Source organism: Morone saxatilis, unplaced genomic scaffold (assembly GCF_004916995.1).
Source record: "Morone saxatilis isolate NCDOM2014 unplaced genomic scaffold, NCSU_SB_2.0 Contig15, whole genome shotgun sequence".
Lineage (NCBI taxonomy): Eukaryota > Metazoa > Chordata > Actinopteri > Moronidae > Morone > Morone saxatilis.
This window is the reverse complement of record NW_023339707.1, coordinates 15939474-15958366: the sequence shown is the minus strand read 5'-3', so window position 1 is coordinate 15958366 and position 18893 is coordinate 15939474. Positions and strand designations below refer to the sequence as shown.

Below are 18893 nucleotides of genomic sequence, written 5' to 3'. Positions count from 1 at the left end.
GCATTCCACAGACGTGGGGCGGCACGTTGGTGCAGTTAATATTTAATGAGAACGACCGGATTTGTTGCTTTAATGCAGTGAGGGTTATGTAAACAACTCAAAATGGTAGCTAATTGATTAATGAATTTTAGATTTAAGCTACAAACCAATTAATTTCTGTCAACACGAATCCAGGTCATGACACAGATTCTGTTGATACTCTGTAGAAAAACATGTTTTACAGGAAAAGCTGGTGTCTGTTGGAACTAAATGAGCTGTGTATGCAGGAAAAGAGGTGACGGCAGTGAGATTCAAGTATGAACTAGCTGCTGGTATCGTGCAGTTGAGGAACACTGGATGAATTTATAAGAGAATATAGTCTAAGCAGGAAGAAGGTCTTTCCCAGTGATAAAACAGTAATAAGAAGGAGAAAAAAAGTAATCTAGTGTATTACAATCCATTAAAGTGCATTTAGGATTAAAGTGAAGTCTGAAGTCTTCTAAAAAACAAAATTTTTTGCAACCTCAACTTTACCTGAAGATCAAATAAACGGTGTCTCACTTAACCATCTAATTTATAATTAATATAAAAGCAGCTGGTAATTAGCATTCAGTGAATTTGTGCATTTATCAAGCAGTGCATGTAAATCCACTCTGGCCGCTAGAGGAGCCTTATAATGAAGCTCCAACGTAGGTTCTGTGCCGATTGTTTGCTCTTGCTGCCATGGCCAACCTGATGTGCAGATCTGGATGAATGAGGCAGGTGTGTGTTAGCAGTAAGCAGTATGACATCCACATTGTCCGTTAGGTTGTGTTCATACTGACAATAGCAGTGCATAACATGTAGCCTCTTAGTCATTTTAATGAGACTGGCAACAGGCTACTTTAGCAGGGGCAGCTTGTATTGTAACATGAACGCATCGAAACAGAAGCTGCCGTGATAACTTTCTAGAGTTGGATAATCCTGCCTCAAAGGAGTATAAACTACTGTGCAGTGTCGTGGCATCTGGGAATCGTCACCTGTAGCAACCCACCTACACCAGCGCAGCCCCTAGATTCCTGCGATTGAGAGGAATTTTCCACAAGCATCATCATTTGGAGGGGAAAAAAATGTGTTGATTTCCAGACATGTTTATGTTTTCACTTTACTGGCGAGCACTTTCCACAGCCAGACAGCTCGGCTCCTTAACCACTATCCAATAGGTTAATTCCAATGGGTATTTTATGTCTTTGGCCACTTGGTGGAAATACACAGTTTAATCTCAAAAGGACAAGTTCCCATATTTTCAAGTCTGTCTAAAAATAACACTGACATGCGTAGTGGTGTATTGAAACAGTCTGACCGTCAGTCACTCTATTAATTCCCCTTCTCGATCTTGGCCCTTAAGAGAGCCCCTCTAATGTGATTCCAACAAAAGAGAAGGAGAGAAAAGTCTTTTTAGAAGGAAATTCCCTCTTTGTGTTACTACCCCCCCCTCCCTCCTTGATTTTTGATATTGTTTGAGACACTGGAAACCAAATATCAAGGTGCAGTAGCAAGGATGAAAAGGATAATAATAGACCCATTATTGTAGTAAAACTATTTATAAATGTGAGTGGAGAGTTGTAAAACAGTATCTGAATACATGTGTGCGTAATCAGATTTGTAAATGTGTAAAAAAAAATCTACGTATCTGTATTGAGATTTGTCATCGTGTAGACAAATCTGTAAATGCAGACATACGTATAAAACTCAACTCAACTGACAGACCCTCCATTGGCTTCTTATACATAACTTTTGCTACACTTCGTATCTGCAAACGCGTGTGGTAATTTGTGTGTGTGAGGATAAATGTGTGGTATAATTAACTAGCTAGATTCATACTTTAGCTACAGTAAAGCTGATGTTATCTTCCCACTAGTAAATAAATTACAGAGATGAGTCAGAGAGTAGCTGGAGGACATCAGAGGGATAATATTTTCTCCATAAAACACTATCTACTATCAGTGAGGCTGGGCCGTAGTTTTCCATCTATAATTTTTTCCGACCTACTTCTTGACGTATTTGTGGTCTGGTGAACAGTAAATTAATTAAATTCAGTGCCAGAGACAGCACGGCAACGTCACACTACCGCCAACTGGTGGTATGTAGGCTGTAGCTACTGAGGCACACAGACAAATATCTCTACAAACAAATCGCCACACGCATTTGCAGATCTGCCACAGCAGAAGTGTAACAAAAGTCGTGTAAAATGCCAATTGAGAGTCCTGCCTGAGTTGTAACCGAGTTGTCCAGCTATTAGAGCAAATACTTAGACTTCTCAGCCATTAATATGTATGCATTTACAGATTTGTCTACACATTTCCTGATTTCAATATATTTACAAATCAGAATGCACAATAGTAAATTCCTTACAGATACCTTTAAACATTCACAAATCTGATATGCACACATTGAGGTGCTTAATGAATCAATACTACTTTTTAAAGATGGCCGTGGTTGCTTTGCACCAGGTGTATAGTTGTGCTAGTACAACACATATCCTTAATGAAGAGTATTTAGAAAAGTGCCTCAAAAGGCAAGGTGTGTCCATGTAAATAATTGTAAACATGCAAAGGTGTAGAAGGTGTGTAGGGAAAACAGCAGGTTGCCTGCACAACATACTTTAGTTTGCTTTCATTAAAAAAACAGTGTGTAGTATTCAGTGGCATCGAGCTGTGAAGTTTGAATACAGTGGAAAACACGAAAGGCCCTATCTTGAGCCGGTGCTTGATAAATATGTTCTGGGCTATTGTAGAAACATGGTGGTTCAACACAGTCCATGGAAGAGGACCAGCTGCCTCTCAAGATAGATTTTCAGGTGTTTATACACAAATAAAAACATACTCATGAATATGAATGTTACACACTGGACCTTTCAATAAAGGTTGAAAAGCTTGATCCCTATCGGCAGTATCCCCCTCGTCATCAACAACGGTATCAGCATTTGTGTTTGCATTATGCCTCACTGGCACCATCACTTCTGTACACCAGCTCCACACAAGTTACAGTTTGACTGCCCTCAAACACATGACCGAAGTAACCATGGCAACAGTCTCAATAACAAAGGGAGGCCCAGACCAGGTCAACAAAGACTGGGATTCTCCTCAGGATGATTAGGTTACATAAATGATTACTGGCTCAACACGAGACGTTCAGTTCGCCTCTGAAATGACTCCCCATTCTTTATCTAACATTGGTACACCTCCACCCAACCCCTCACCTCCACTGCATTCAGCTCCACCATCTGTCTGTGGTCAAATATCCAAACTATTAGGGTTGGATATGGGTCATCTTACTGACAACAGTATAAGACATAAAACTAGAGTTACTGTGTGTGTGTAGGGATTACCTATGGTTGCTATGTCCTTTTACAGGTAGGCAAAACAGACAGGCATTTACAGTATCTGTAACAAGAAGAGGATTTGAAAATACTGCTACATAGTGTAGAGGAAAAAGCAGATATTCTACTTTTCACCGGTCTGGTGAAAATAATAGATACTCCCACATGCATAAAGTTAGGTAGGTAAACACACAACAATCTATGTAATAAGAAATATATAAAGTAAAACTGACTCGTGATAAGGAGGTTTAGTTGACAGTAAATACAATTCTGCTATTACAGTTTATTATCGTGTATTGTTAAAGTTTTAGCATTGTTTTTCCTTGTGAAATACAATAAGAAATGGCTTTCATTCTGTGTCTATAAATAATTAAACTTAGAGTGGTTAGTGGGTTAACTGTGAACAATCCATTCATGAGAGTTATCACTTTAGTAAGGTTGAGAATCCGAGGAGTAATGCACCTGGATTGTACCATTTCTTTAAAAATACATTAGAAAATGTAAAATATTTTAAATTTCCATGGTTGGCTATCCAAACACTAACACAGGAAAGCATTACAAACGCCTTCATCAAACACAGTGGTGTGAAGACTCTAACTTAAGGTGTACTTTGATAACTGTGTACATAAGGTCTTGAATTTTCCATACAGGAGTGGCTATGTCATTGAAGGGGAGGGCCAAATTAGTTAATCAATCGTATCTCAAATATGCATCAAAAAACACAAAGCTGGGTGTAACTCACTAAATAATCCCTGCCTCTTTAATAAAGGGAAACATGACTCTTCAAATAATATCTTTTTGTGAGTGTGATCAACTGTCTTACAAAGCTATAAAGTCAAGAGGGTATATTCTGTGACGCATAGAAAATCCATTCACTTTCAGCATAGACTGTTACAATATTTGCTTGTTTATACCCAAATAAATATCACAATGCATCAGCAGCAACGGCTTTTAACCATCTGTTCAAAATTGATCCTCAGTAAATCTGTGCAGAGCATGTTTCCTCCTATTGGCTATGGCAGAATTATAAATATCCACAAATACTGAAAACACTGGATAAAATGATTTCCTCTATAAGTGTTCAGACAAAAGCAAGGACTTAAGTGTGTCTTGTCTGGGGAAAGAATGAGATTTTACAGTGTCACAATCAAAACAGTTATGTAATCCATGTCCTTTCCAGGGTGACGGCCAGTGTTTCTGCATATTCTTGTAAACCATATTAGGAGTGTACAGTAGGTATGTGTGTGAGAGAGACTGGGGACAGGGTATGGTAAGGTCTCACACAGTCATTGAGAGGCTTTAAGAGGATTGCTTATGCCTCTGACTGACTCACAAGGTGCAATGAACTCCCCCTCTATTGATGTTTAACTAAGTTCCTTTGTTAATAGAGTATTTGGAGTCACGTGTCCTTGGAAGGTACAGGGACGTGACAGACACGTGACAGACACAGAAGGTAGATTGTACACAAGTGCAAAAGGTCTAGACGGAAGAAGAAACAAGTGTCAGCGTTAAAGAGCAAGAAAAAAATCTGCCATTATATAAAAAGGTATTTATAGTAGTTGTAATAACTTTTACTGAAGGGCCTCCTTTACAGTGTACAGATGTTCCAGACAAAGACACAGTCCATGGCTCTCTCCCAAACGACTGTAATGACTGTATCCTTGGGGGTTTGTTGTCACCCCAATCATCATGGGAACAAGGATGGCATGTTTCTGTGGTTGCTGCGACGATAAAAAAGGTTCAGTCTTGGATGGGAACAAGCCCTCGGGGAACCATGGCAACTGCAGTGAAAATGTCAAACGCCAGATCTTAAGTGCTCCAGCCAGAGGGATTTTAGTGATTGAACAAGCTTTCTATGTTTTCCTTTCATTCGGATTTCATAGTTATCTACTCTTTATTACTAAACCAGAGATGTTCAATTTTTAAATGGCTGAAGAACTTTACAGAAGTTAAATAGGGAAGCTGCATAATTTATCACTCTCGACTTGTTTATTCACAACGGAGTCTATCTGAGGTAGCGTAGCACCGAGTTAATATTTCACCCTGGCTATACCTAGCCTCGGGAAATTAGCCTTAAGAGGCTGGCTGGATTGATCTAAATGGATGGATCAATTAAGCAGCGCAAGAAGCGGGAGATGGGTTGCGGGTAGCATTACAGTGGGCCTTGAGGACAAGAGATGGATGGCTTTAAGAGTGCCGGAGAAGCCCTGCTGCAGTAAGCATCAGCACAGAAGCAGCATGACCATTAAGCACACATGGGCACAACCTTAGACACCAACCTGTACTTTCCACAGACATCATAAGTACCACAGTAAGTGGATTTGTGTCGGGTCTGGACAATTATGAGCATTATAGTTACCACAAACAATGCTATACATTCTGATACCTAATACAACTTCACAATACGTAGGAGAGGGTGTTAAACTACAGCTGGTGGGCTTTATATCCTACCAGAGGTGTAAAGAATAGAGATCAAATGTGTTTCATTAAACGTAGGCATTATGTGCAGTTGATTAAACACCATGTCTTTCAGCTCCAAGTTAATTATTTACCCCCTCTATGCTCACCAGGGTAACAGGTTAACATCTAAACAACCCTGTCACAAACACATGAAAATGTGGGCTAAAGCTAGCAACATGTAGACTTTTTTATTACCTTCTAATGCAAAGCACCGAACTGCATAGCACCAAGATAATCTGTCTAATCTTTACTAGCGCCAGTTTTTACCCAAATTAGGATTCAAATGTTTCTGGGGAAGGGCAGCCACTCATTGTTATGCTGTAAAGCTGACTGGGCAGGAAATGGCTGCACAAACTAATAGACATAGAAGTGGACAGACAACCATATACATTATGCACACAGCCTGGTGGGTGTGACCAGAGGAAATGTAAAAACAGCTTTCTACGAATACTGTGGAGAGACGAGCCCAGTAGCAGTAAGGGGGGGGAAAAAGTGCCATTAGGCCTGAGAGTGCACAGAGTGATGAGCCTATGATGTCTCTGCCATGAAAGTGATGACAGGGCACAAGGCAAGCACAAATCAAAAGCATGGTCCTTCTGCTAGTCTCCACAAATGAATCCCTTAAGGTGGGGTAGGAGGAGTGAGAAAGCATTCAACATTCAATTACCAAACTGTGTAATTATAGGATGACTCATGACACGATAATATACTGATATTATACTGATATTTTGCACAGGATTATCACTGTACAGGCAGACAGTCCAATGTGTGATATACTGCAAGAAAGTGAACTACAATACATACAAAAATCAGCAATCAACGCTGCATTATTAAACACACACGGCATCATATAAATGTCAATGATGCCTGTTAGAAGGCTTAATTGCCAGACAGGTTCAAAGCTAAAATATCTTATCTCAAGCAAATATATTTCTATCCAGATGCCAGAATTGATAATGTATCATGAAACTATATAAAGATATACTGCAATACAAATAATTGTCCCCATAATAAGGTGTACACAAAAGAGGTAGATAGAATAGATAAACATTGATATAGAAAGCTGTATAACCAGAGTAGGAAAACTTGATTGTTCAGTCTGTCAAAGGTTGAGATTCGTATGGGTTTCTTAGATAGCCTATACTTCAACCCATCTTGTTTAAGTAAAAATACATTTGTCAGCATTTTTATATTTTATGATATTAGTTTTACGACAACATACTCTCCCACCGATCGTGCTATATTTATGGTAGACATATTCTCAAAAGCCTGAAAAATAAAGAGCAGACAAATTGCACTGGGCAGCAGAGAGTATGTTATGATTAGTGATTCTCAGTATAATACTTGCTGATAAAGCAGACCAACTTGAAGACATGACACCTGCAGATCTACAATTATATCCCTGCTATAAGAGCAGGTGTGTTTACATGCAGGCTTTTGGCTATCATTTGAGATCTGGGATATGCACTTAGTGGCAGTCTGTAGCCTGAGAAAAGGTTGAATGCTAGATGATGCATGTGTAGGCGTCAACAACCTGAAGAGGAGCTATAAAGGTACCTGAAAGGTTGATGCTGAGCCAAGTGTGTAATCATTAAGCACATGAAACCAGTCTCACCTTTGTACTGTCTGACAAAACATGCATGATACTCTGCTACTTTAAAAACTTGGTGGATGTCTTCATTCCTTGTCAACCATGTGCCTGGATTACTTCACAGGGTGAAGCAACACTGTAGAGACTTAGTACTGGCCGTTACCAGACCACACCTAGAAAAATATCTGGTACAGGCTATGAAATATATTCAGATATGCACAAGCCTTACACCCACACACACACAAACACATAGCCATTCAGATGGGAGGTTGGTGGTCTCCAAAGACAAAGGGAAGCACCTGTCTTCCTTGCTCTCCCCGGATGTGGAGGTGTGCATCTGTGTTCATCCTATAAATAGAGCCTGTGTCTTCCCTAGCTCTCGCTCCAGTGGGATCCTCTCATGTTTTAATTAAATAAACTGCTGCAATCAGGCCCAGCTGTGCCCTGTGTTTCCAGCCCGCATCAGTCGGCAGCCATGCTCGGGGGCAGCACAGAGGCTGGGGTGTCGGTGCATACGAGTACACGGAGACAGAGAAACCGAGAGACAGAGACAGAGGAAGATGGCAGCGGAGAGCGAGAGAGACAGAAATGGACTAAGCCGTGAAATTGGGGCATTCTGCACTGAAGCCACCTGGGTATCATAGGAAGCCCTGCTCAGGTGTTCTGGTTGGGTTCCCCGGTGTGCAAACCAGCAGAAGGAAAGGAGCTTGGCTCATCTCTTTCATCCTTCCCTCTCTATATCCCCCTCCTCCCCCTCCCTTTGCCCTTATCAATCTTTCTGGTTTTTCCTCTGAATTATTCTGATAATTCTTTACTGCCCCCTCCTATGTGATCCCTCTCAGCAAATCTGTTCACCTTCAAAGTGTAGCTGCCATCATTCAACGATATACTGCACACATCTGTGGCGAGAGCTCCTCCATTCTAAAGCTATAGGATATCCCAAATCAATAAACCCACATTGTATGCTGAAAGATAATAATGTTGATAGGGAGAGTGATGATTCGTGTCTTGCTGGGTTCTTTATAGCTACAGTACAGTGAAATGATGTGAAGGATCCACTCTGAAGTCCACTCGGTCTTCACCTGCTCTTAAAGGGACAGGGCAGATTTTCACACATACTGTAATGCTGGTTGCTTACTGGAAGTAATATTGATGTATCGACAATAGCTTAGGCTACCACTATGTGAACTACAACCTCACTGGGGGTTGTAGTTAGTTTACACAATAAACAGTAGCCAAGAAAAGGAGTCACACCAGCACAGTTCTCAATACTTTGAATCATCCACAACAGAATAAGACATCTTGTATGTCTGATGCTTGATTTATGGCTCTATGGTGCTATTTTCTTGTTAAATAGGTCCACGATAGCACACACCATGTGGTCCGAGGGAAGATTGTACACTAAAGATGCTGTATTCTGTTGGGGATAGGTAAATCGAATGCTAATCCTGTGTTATGGTTTAAAATGTTTTCGTTAACTGGCTACATTTACTGTTTTTCTCTGCTTCATAATCTGTGGCTCACTGGTAGGTATCTAACCACAAGATCTAAAACATCAGCTAATCAACATCCGTCAATAACTCTACCAGTGAGTAAATCATACCACCACATGTCAAAAAAAATGTGGAACTACTCCTTTAAAGCACCATTCCTCCCTCAGATCCACTAGGTTTTTCACCAGGCACCCGAAGTGTAAAAGACTAAACTGCAGCTTTTAGTAACAACTAGCTCCTGGTTACCATCTATAATTAATGAACTGGTGCTGCTGGTCCTTCTGTTTCTGAACTAACCCCCAGTAAAGCACATGGCCATTACAGCCGTACAGTAGTCAACCCCCAGGAGGACGGATATGGCCACGCTGTCAGTCAGTTACCAGACACCATCAATACTTGGGCTGGAAAAATAGTGAACAAGTGAATGAAGGATTATCTTTATGCTGGCTGCTCAACAAATTATTTGTTTATTAGTTTGACATTCAGAGGAGTCATTGCTGTCTGTTATTGGGACATGTGTCCTCCATATGAGAATTGATTCAATTATTGATTAAGTTGTCCACAGCAGGTAAAAAAGCGTGAAAGGATCAATACCCTTTTTGATGAGCAAGAAGGACCAGATCTCACTCTCTGATGTTTTAGAAAGGCTACACTTGTATGACAAACACTATTTTGGTCACACAGTCACTCCCCACGCCAACAATCACAGGATCTCGTTTTTGGCAGTGAAAGGCCCTTAGCTATTGATTGTAACTCCGTTGGAAATTAAAATGCTTTGGGACTTTTTTTTTTTTTCTATAAACGCGTTGGTTTACGGTTGTATTTGGGCTCAGGTAAAGCCTATTGGTGTGGGTTGGTTTAATCGCAGCAGACACTGTGTAACAATGATTCCAGGAAGCCCAACCTTGCCAAGCAAGCCTGTTCGGCAAGCACAACAGGATATCCAACAAACGATGGATTAATCAGTAAATAGGAAAAAGTCTCAGCAGCCAACTTTTAACTGCATTTCCTCAAGTATTTCCTCGAGAACTTATGCTCAAAATAAAAGCATGTATGCAACCATTTTATTGCTATATTTTATTAATCACTTCTGTGGAAAGTTATAACAGATATGACTGGCACAGAGTCCAGTGAAAGTTTACAATTTAATAGTAAGTGCTATGCATCAAGATAAGCTCTGCCCAGATCAGCTGCGATTAAATGACTGGTGTTTGCACATCACATGGGTGATAATGACCAGAAATAGCAAACATGATTGGCCAAACATATCTAGGCGGATAAGATAAGCACACCAAGGCCCGAGCCTCCAAGGCAAGATGGGTGATAGCACAGATACACAAGAAGACTCTCATTCAATGAGATTACCAAAAGAGTGACAGAGAAAGAAAAAAAAAAGAGAGAGAAAGGAGAGAATGATGAGACACATAAATGAATTAATGATAGGATGGATTCAGGACATGCGATATTACACAACTGCATGTGACTTCCAGGCAGCTAATGATGTCAGCCACAATGTGTTTGTCAGTGATGCTCAGGTTGACTTCATCAATGTAATTTCGGCCTATTATGAGTCATGGCTTCGACTCATAATCAGACCTTTTGCCCAGCCCCAAAAAAATACCCCAAAAAGCAGTCAGACAGCTTCACAGTTACTACACGACTCAACTTTGACTATACTACAGATGCCAACAATGAACCCAAAGATACCACAATTCTTCCAATGGCGCCAGTCCCTATGAGCATTTTAATGATAGCTGTAAGGCCTGCTAACATCAGTATGATTACAGCAGCCAGGATGCTCATCAGTAGCACTGTTATTATCATATCCAGGTACATGGGTATTATATGGTCGAGCTCCAGCATCCAGCCGAGTCTCCTCATCGATTGGGAGAGATCCAGGCTCAGCACAGGCGCATGGCCCCTTCGCTTACACTCCCAATGGAAAGCAGAACTGTCACACATGACCTAACAGACCGTAGAAACAACCTCACTCCATCCTAATGTCTGAGTGGTATCATTAATAATAACATCGGTTTGATTTGACTTACCGATTCCGGGGGCGGAGTAGATGAAGTACAATGCGGAGGTGGACAGTGAAAAGAGGAATAAAAGCCCAAGGAATGACCTTCTCCGGAACCGCAAATGTGTCGGCATTATACAGGCAGCGAAAGCGCGCACACACACACACACACACACAGGCACGTTTGCGTATCTACAACGACGATAGACCAGTTCCGATGTGTCCAGATGCCAGAGCCAGGAGGTCCGCGGACAGCCTGGGTTTAATGAGCCGGGTAGGGTGGCCGGGTCTGCGGCAGCGGTGGGCAGCAGGCGACTAGGAAGTCAGTCTATTTCCGCGGCAGGTCGAACACAGGAGAGCTCCTCCGGTATTTCATCAAGACATTCAAAATCCCATTCCTGAGAGGGCGGTTTCAGTTTCACATGAGAGTGTGTCCGATGTCGAAACGGCTGACAAAGATACCGCAGTTCAACCTGGCCTGGTGTTTTCAGTGATAGACCATCATTTGGCTCACACGCTCCGTCGTTGATGGTATTTAGCCGCTCCCGCAGTTCGCCTGCCTGCCTGCCTGCCTACTGGCCCTATGAATGGGGCAGCCCCTCAGCAAAATGAGCAACACCGAGTGGGCGTTAACAGTGGCCGACAAACACACGCAGCACGCCCTTTACGGCCGTTAAACGTCGTAACCTGGCGACCGAGAAATTCGTAGCAGTGCAACCTTGACAACTGTCGCGACGTCGTCACAGCGTTGTTGTGGCAATATGGTATTTAGTTTAACAGGATTCACATATCTCGTCTAATTTAGATTTTATCTACTCATTTAATGTATTTAATTTATTTATTTTAAGCTTTATGGTCATTTTTGAGGCTGGAGATGAGTTCAGTCCACGCTCCAATGAATGGGGTGGACACTCATCAATATAACACACACACAAACAACAAATAAATTAACATTATAACAATCGTGACTCTTTTCAGTGTCTCAGATATTTACCAAAAAAAAAAAAAAATCAACACTAAAAACATCAACCTTTAGTTCTACTGGATTTATAGCATATATAGAATGTGTTGCAGGGCTGTTAGATTTTTCATTTTATCATATAGTTTTACATATCATCCATCTATATAAAACCTGCACGCTTTATTGTATATAGACATGCATATACTATATATAACCACTCACTTCATGTATAAGTAATATACCCATTCACTGTTCATTCCTTCGCACTATTTGTTTACAAGCTACAGAACACTTGACTCATATGTAGACCACTGACAGTATATATAATGTGATCTAAACACTGTGTGTGGTTGGCCATTGTTTTATTATTAAACATATATATTTCTCACCTACTTGTATTGTAAATAATAGTTAAGATAAGAGATAAGATGTTCCTTTATTGATCCCCCTTAGGAGAAATTCAAAAGTTGTGTGCTTATTCTGACTTATCTTTGTTCAGCTTTGTTGTCCTTGTTCTTAGCTGCATGTCTCTTTCTATCCTCCTGTAAAATGTTCTATGTGTAAGTAGTAATGAAGCTGATTCTTATTTTACTATTGTCGATGGCATTTGAAACAATCAGATCCAGACAATGCAAAAGCTAAGCTAGAGGTGCTTATATAATATGAAAGCTGTGATCTAACCACTGGATACAAACGTATGATTTTTTTGGTGGGATCTTGCAGTGTAGTATATGAAAGGTTGCATCGGTTTTTAGTATTTCCTCTATCTGCAGGTAATTTTCAGCTAGTGCAGGCTACAATACAAACTACAACATCCATAAAACAACAGGCGGGCTGCTGACACCACACTATACTGGCTCATGGGAAATTGAGAACACAAGAATTATTGTGAGCCATCGACACTTCATTTAAAACACTGAAAGGGGGATTTCATCCACTGTGACACACACACACACACACACACACACAAAAAAAATACACATGTTTTCTTGGCAGCAGCTGCATCAAACCGCTTCCGTTTGTTTCTCTGGTATTCGGTCGCGTCGCCCATGTAACGTAAAGACTACAACTCCCGACAGAGCCGCCACCAGGAAGTGCTCCCGTGATGTCAACAGACACACGGGGCTGTCGACATGGAAGCTGCAGTGTTTTTCATTACAAAACGTTGCTTTCGGGTTTAAACTCGCCGGTTTTAGGATGAGAGCCTTTAGCCACACAGCTGCGTTGCTGTCCCTCTTGCTGCTGTTCGTAAATCCGTGCGTACCAGAGCGAGCTGAGAGGGAAAACCCGCTGGACCTGCGCGACAAGGATGACGGAGGGGACGTGAATCACAGTGATAATACTCCAGTTGAAAACCAGCAGACACTAATAAAACATGAAAATGAAGATGGAGTGGAAACGAAACAGAAGGACGGACAGTCTGTCAGGTTTGAGCCCACGTATATTGATTTTAGTTCTCTTTCTGGAGAACTCTTGTATCCCAAATATAAGTTAGCAAACAAGCTAGCAGGAGCCTCGTTGTAACTTACGTAACTTAACGCTAACAAACAATTTAAGGACACGTTGCTAAGTTAGCCTGCTGAGTAACAGCTGATAATTATTGTAACGTTGGATTTTGTACAGAAAGATAAGCAAATAATAAGCCATGTAAGGTTTTTGTTTTACGTAATATATGTACAGTGAGTTCTCCGCAGCATTACCAAATAAGAGACAACGCAGAAGTTACTTTACCTTGTACAAAGTCAAATAAATGAGGTGGTAAAAAAACATTGTAGGGGACCACCTTACCTTGACATAGCTATAAATAATACCTACCTTAATCACCTCTACGTCTTTTCTGACGTTAGGTCCCTTCATTTGAGTCTCTCTGGTTTAGTAAGGTGTCATTACGCTTTCATGTGACACACAAGTCGGCCACGACGAGGATAACTAGGATTTATGATAATAATAATAATAATGATGAGTAGTAATAATAACAGAAAAAGACTCAGCACTTCTTCAAAACACAAGCTTACAAAGTGTCTTACATGGCAAAACATTTTTATTATAGTGTTACTGCAACAACATTTCTTCCTGTGATTGACTGTCTGCCTTAGTTAAGTTACTCTTGTCCAATTGTGCATAGACCGTGCCCTGTAGATGCACTGATGTAGCTCTGGATACATATTTAAGTCATCTTTTCACACATCTGTTTCTACTCAACATAGAGGGCTTCTTGTCCAAGGGCCAGCAATCCTTAGAAACAGAGAGGGAGACCCCCAGTATTTTTAAAGTTTAATATTAATGATACACTTACAGTGTGTGTTTATTTTACCTTTATGTTTTAAAAATAACATGATTTAAATGATTACTCTTGAATTTGGGATGTGTATTGAAGCCAGAGCCTTATTTATCCATTATCTTGATTGATTGACTGTATTCTTCACGCCAACATGCTTTTTCTCCTGACTGTTTTGTTGCAGTAAGTCCAATGACACTGAAAACAACAGCAATGAGACAATCCACTCCACCAAACCTGCTGTCAAGCCGACGACCCCGGCACCCCCAACCGCCAAGCCCATTTTGCCCATGCAGACAGGGGTCGAGGCCCAAGAAGAAGAGCAGTCCAGCGGGTTGACTATATTCTTCAGTCTGCTGGTTATTGGTTAGTATCAATGTTGCTGCATTGTTGACTCAGCCCTTTCTGTTGTAGTCTGCCACAGTAAGCATAAAGACGTCATTCACATTGTTACAGGAATGTAGTTTAGTCTCCTCCTTGAGTACACAGGAGAGGAAAGAAAGGAGGAAGTGAACCACACCATGACTATTGTGGTTCATACAATATACATACAGCTGACAATGACAACTGTACAGCCACTTTAGTGATTCATTAAATCAAATGTGTGGCTAGTGATTCAGGTTGAGGGAAGTGGATAATGGAAAGGATGTGGTTAAACATTATGTGTAAGGTCATGAAGTGCTTCTTCTTCTACACAAAGTGACCATTATGCACTTCAGTTCACTGCAGGTCAAGTCACATGCTTACCACTGTAAGGGTTTAGGGCAAGGAAATAGCATAAATCATGCAAAAGGTTCCCAATTAGACTCATCCGCTTAGTAGACACAAAAAAAATGGATTTTATCTTGAACAAAGTATTTCAGTGTGACAAACATTTGATTGGTTGCGAGAAGCACAGCATTTATTCGTAGTCATTTGTCTTCTGAAGTTAATACCAACTCATCAGTGGGTTGACTGAGATGGCATAGGTCAATAAATGATAGACCACCTTAGAGTACAATCTAGAAACCGCACATTAGTCCTAAATAGCACTACTCAGAACCCATATTAACATTTCCCTCAACAAGTGTGTGTGTGTTTTTAATTAGGCCTGAATTTAACATCTCCCTTATGACAAAACAGTTCAGCTTTGATGAACCGACCTAGCCGGCTTCACTATTGCATACACTGTCTCATTTGCTGAACTGCATTTTTACTGTATTTATGAATTGGTGTTTACTTTACTGTGCCCTTGGGGTTTGTCATCATAATTATGCTAATATGTGTACACATTGATTTAGCACATTGATATACTGTGCATTTGACATTAGCCTATGGTTCTGTTAAAAGCTAATTTCATGTTTTAATTGGGAGCAATTATCTTTTATTGTTCAGTCTCAGAACTGTAATTCTAAATGTCAAGCAAGTGTATTTGAACTTATTTGCATAAGATATTGTTATATGATATGTTTTTCATACACATCCCTGTTAGGGGTTGACAGTATATTTATAATCAAGGATTTGCTTAAAACACAAACAATTATGTGGCGTTTATTACTATTATTATAAAACCTGTTTTTCGAAACTAGGCTACTTCATTACTAATGGTAACTATAGCTGAATATGTACAATAGCAATAGAAGGGATTGTTGAACTCTAACAACTGTACACCATCTATGCAGTCCATGTATGGATTAACCAGTGGTGGAAGAAGTACTTAATAACATAATGTAAAAGTACTACAAGGAAAAGTCTTGCATTCAAAATATTACTTGAGTAAAAGTTAACATATATTTAAAGTAACAAAATTAAGAGTTCAGAATGGCCCATTTCAGAATAGTATATTACTGAATTGTAATTATTGGTGTATTAATGTTTTCATTTATGTTGCAACTGGTAAAGGTAGAGCTTATTTTATTTACTTTATATGCTGCTGTGTAGCTTAATTTATAACAATATATCAATTTATTAGTTGATTTTAATTTTATATTACTAATCTGAATCTGCAAAGTAATTAATAACTAGTAACTAAACTTATCAAATAAATGTAATGAAAGTTAAGTCTCTAACAACAATATCCTACACCTCTTTACAAGAAACAGAGACAGCTTCAGGACACACTCCTGCCTTACCTTAAGGAAGGAAACACAACTCCGCTCACTCACCGGAGTCTCCTTTGTTTGGCACAGCACACAGACTGTTTCTAAAGACGATTAGCCAATCAGATAGCCCTGTGGGTGAGACATTGAGCCCAACCCCAGAGTGGTGACTACAGATAGAGAGAGGCTGCAGCATCAGAGCCAAAGTAGCATACTTTTGAATTAATTTATTTTAGATAGAATAAAAACTAACGATAATCGGAAACATGCTGGATATCGGATCCGATAATTGGCCAGGCTGATAATCGCTCAACCCTTAATTCTTGTCCAGTCTACAGCAGGACCATAGAAAAGATCTTAACACTATATGATGTGGGGGTTATTTTTGGGCTGATCTGAGTTGGTGTGACATGATGGTTGGGATGTGGATGTGTTTGTCCTGAATATTCATTCAGTTGTCTTTGCTCTCTCACTCACCCCAGGTATCTGCATCATATTGGTGCACCTGCTTATCAAGTTCAAGCTGCATTTTCTTCCAGAGAGTGTGGCTGTCGTGTCCCTTGGTGAGTTCTTCTTATGTAACATATTTCTGTGCGCAGGCTGGGTCTAGGAACGTGCAATGTTTCTGTATTTAAGAGCTCTCTAGGAAATGCTGTTTTTTTTAAGACGGTTGTAGGACAGCAAACTAAAAGCAGGCATAAATAGTTGATGCCTTTTTTTCATGATTTACATCTTTCACTCCAGCTTCTTCCCCTTAGTAAATTTCTAACATTATTGCAAATTTCCAATTTGAAATAATAAAGTCAAATATGTGTATTTTTTTACGATGAGCAAAAACTAACCCAATGCTATCACTGACAACCTTTCCCAAGATTTAGTAAGTGCTTTGTTGTAAAAAGATTTTTTTTTCTCCAGAGAATCAGTTTTGCTACTTGTGTGAGGTCACTTGAGGGTAATTCCCCTTCCTGTAATGTCTTCCATTGTCTCCCACTTCCAACATGTTTATGCAGTTACACTCACTCAAACTCAGTGACACACATCTTTATCTGTCCTGACCCTGAAGGCCTTTTCCTCTTGCATGCCCTGCATACTGCATGTGAGACGGAGCTCATCTCTGTGTTTAGAGCAGGGAACTCTGCTGAACAGAGATAACACTCTGCTTACAAATCAGGAAGGACCACTTTTCCTTCCTTATCACTTCCTCTTTCTCGTCTACTCTTCATGTGTCTTCCTCTTCACGACCCCTTTACATATGCCCACATATCTGGGTCTTAGACAATGCTTTGATGCTTACAATTTTTTTTCTCCATCTTATCTGTCTTTCTCTGTCCTTTTCCACATCTTTGTGTTTTCCTCACCCTTTCAACTAATGTTCTGCTAGAGAACTGAGGGCCCATGGGACTTTCTCAAAGACAAAATTAAGACAAAAGCACTACACGCTTCGCATCTAATTCATCCCTGAACTATGGTGGACATTTGCCAAGAATTTATTTATTTTTAACCACCAAAATAGTCTCTTTGCCTCAGGTTTGCACTTATTCTGGTTGTATTGAAATTTGATGAAGTATGAAATGAAGTAGTAAAATATTTAAACAGTGGTATTGTTTTTCTTGTCTCTTGTTCTTTCCAGGGATTCTAATGGGAGGCTTCATTAAGATCATTGAGTTCCAAGAACTGGCCAACTGGAAGGTATCGTTTGATTCCTTCTTTGTACCCTTCTGCACGGCTCCTTGTGTCTGCACTGCACTGGCCACACTTCTTGTTCACAGTTAACACACAGTTTACAATTAATGATGCTTAGTTTGGTCTAATTTGTTTAGCATTAAGCAAAACAGCTGCATTCCTCCACACACCAAATAAACACACCCTGCACAGGTTTGTGCCATGTAGATATTGGCTCTCGTTCAGCCTAACCCCTTGAGTTATAGTAGAAAGTTACTTCAAAAACGTAAAGAGAGCAGCACCAATTGCATTCTTAGTATTAACTGTAGTTTAGATGGCAGTGAGAGATGTCAGCATTGTTATGTTAGTGTTGGCTTATTGAAAACATTCTGCACTGGACTATATAAGTTCTTGTATCATGCAGTTTATCTCCCATCAAATTGTCCGGGAACCCCCCATCCACGCCCACCCAATAAACGTGTGTTGTCCTTGTGCTGTACTTTTTCAGCTCTCTGCTCAGTTATTCATTTCCTGGCCACTGTTTTTGTCACAAATCTCATCTCTGTATTTCCACTCTGTTACCTATCCAGGTTGACACACACCATTCTTTGCCTGCTATCTTCCCTTTTGTGTCTCTATCAGCCCTGTTTTTTTCCCTGGTTCTCACAGCCTTTAATTAACATTCCTTGTTCTCTGCCAGTGAGTGAGAGAAAGAATGAACAACAGAGGTAGAGAGAGAGAGAGAGAGAGAGAGGAGAGAGAGAGAGAGAGGTTGAGAGAGAGAGGAGAGATGAGATCGAGAGAGGAGGAGAGAGAGCGAGAAGATCGGAGATTTGGGAGGAGAGAGAGAGAGATCCAGACTGAGGGGGGAAGGAGGAAAAGAGGACAGGTTGTGTCAATGTTTCTTGCACACTGGGGCCCATTGTTTTTTAGGCGGGGGGCCCCAGGGTGTTGCTGAATCATCGACACTAGTAACCAGAGCCCCGTAGCCCCTTTACCCCCTTTACCCC

The 18893-nt window shown here is 40.4% G+C and overlaps 2 protein-coding genes across 2 annotated transcripts in view; one reads left to right on the top strand and one right to left on the bottom strand.

The window, feature by feature from the left end:
• Nucleotides 1-11498, bottom strand: part of b4galt5 (UDP-Gal:betaGlcNAc beta 1,4- galactosyltransferase, polypeptide 5) — a 27033-nt gene extending 15535 nt beyond the window's left edge. Inside the window, exon 1 of the mRNA XM_035657026.1 lies at nt 10933-11498. Within this exon, the coding sequence (XP_035512919.1) occupies nt 10933-11038 (106 nt within the window). The 5' untranslated portion in view covers nt 11039-11498. The remainder of the gene's footprint in view (nt 1-10932) is intronic.
• A 1472-nt stretch (nt 11499-12970) lies between these two features.
• The window catches only part of slc9a8 (solute carrier family 9 member 8), a 16702-nt gene continuing 10779 nt past the window's right edge, over nt 12971-18893 (top strand). The window contains 5 exon segments of the mRNA XM_035657204.1: nt 12971-13016; nt 13019-13292; nt 14328-14509; nt 16704-16784; nt 17852-17910. Of these exon segments, the coding sequence (XP_035513097.1) occupies nt 12971-13016; nt 13019-13292; nt 14328-14509; nt 16704-16784; nt 17852-17910 (642 nt within the window).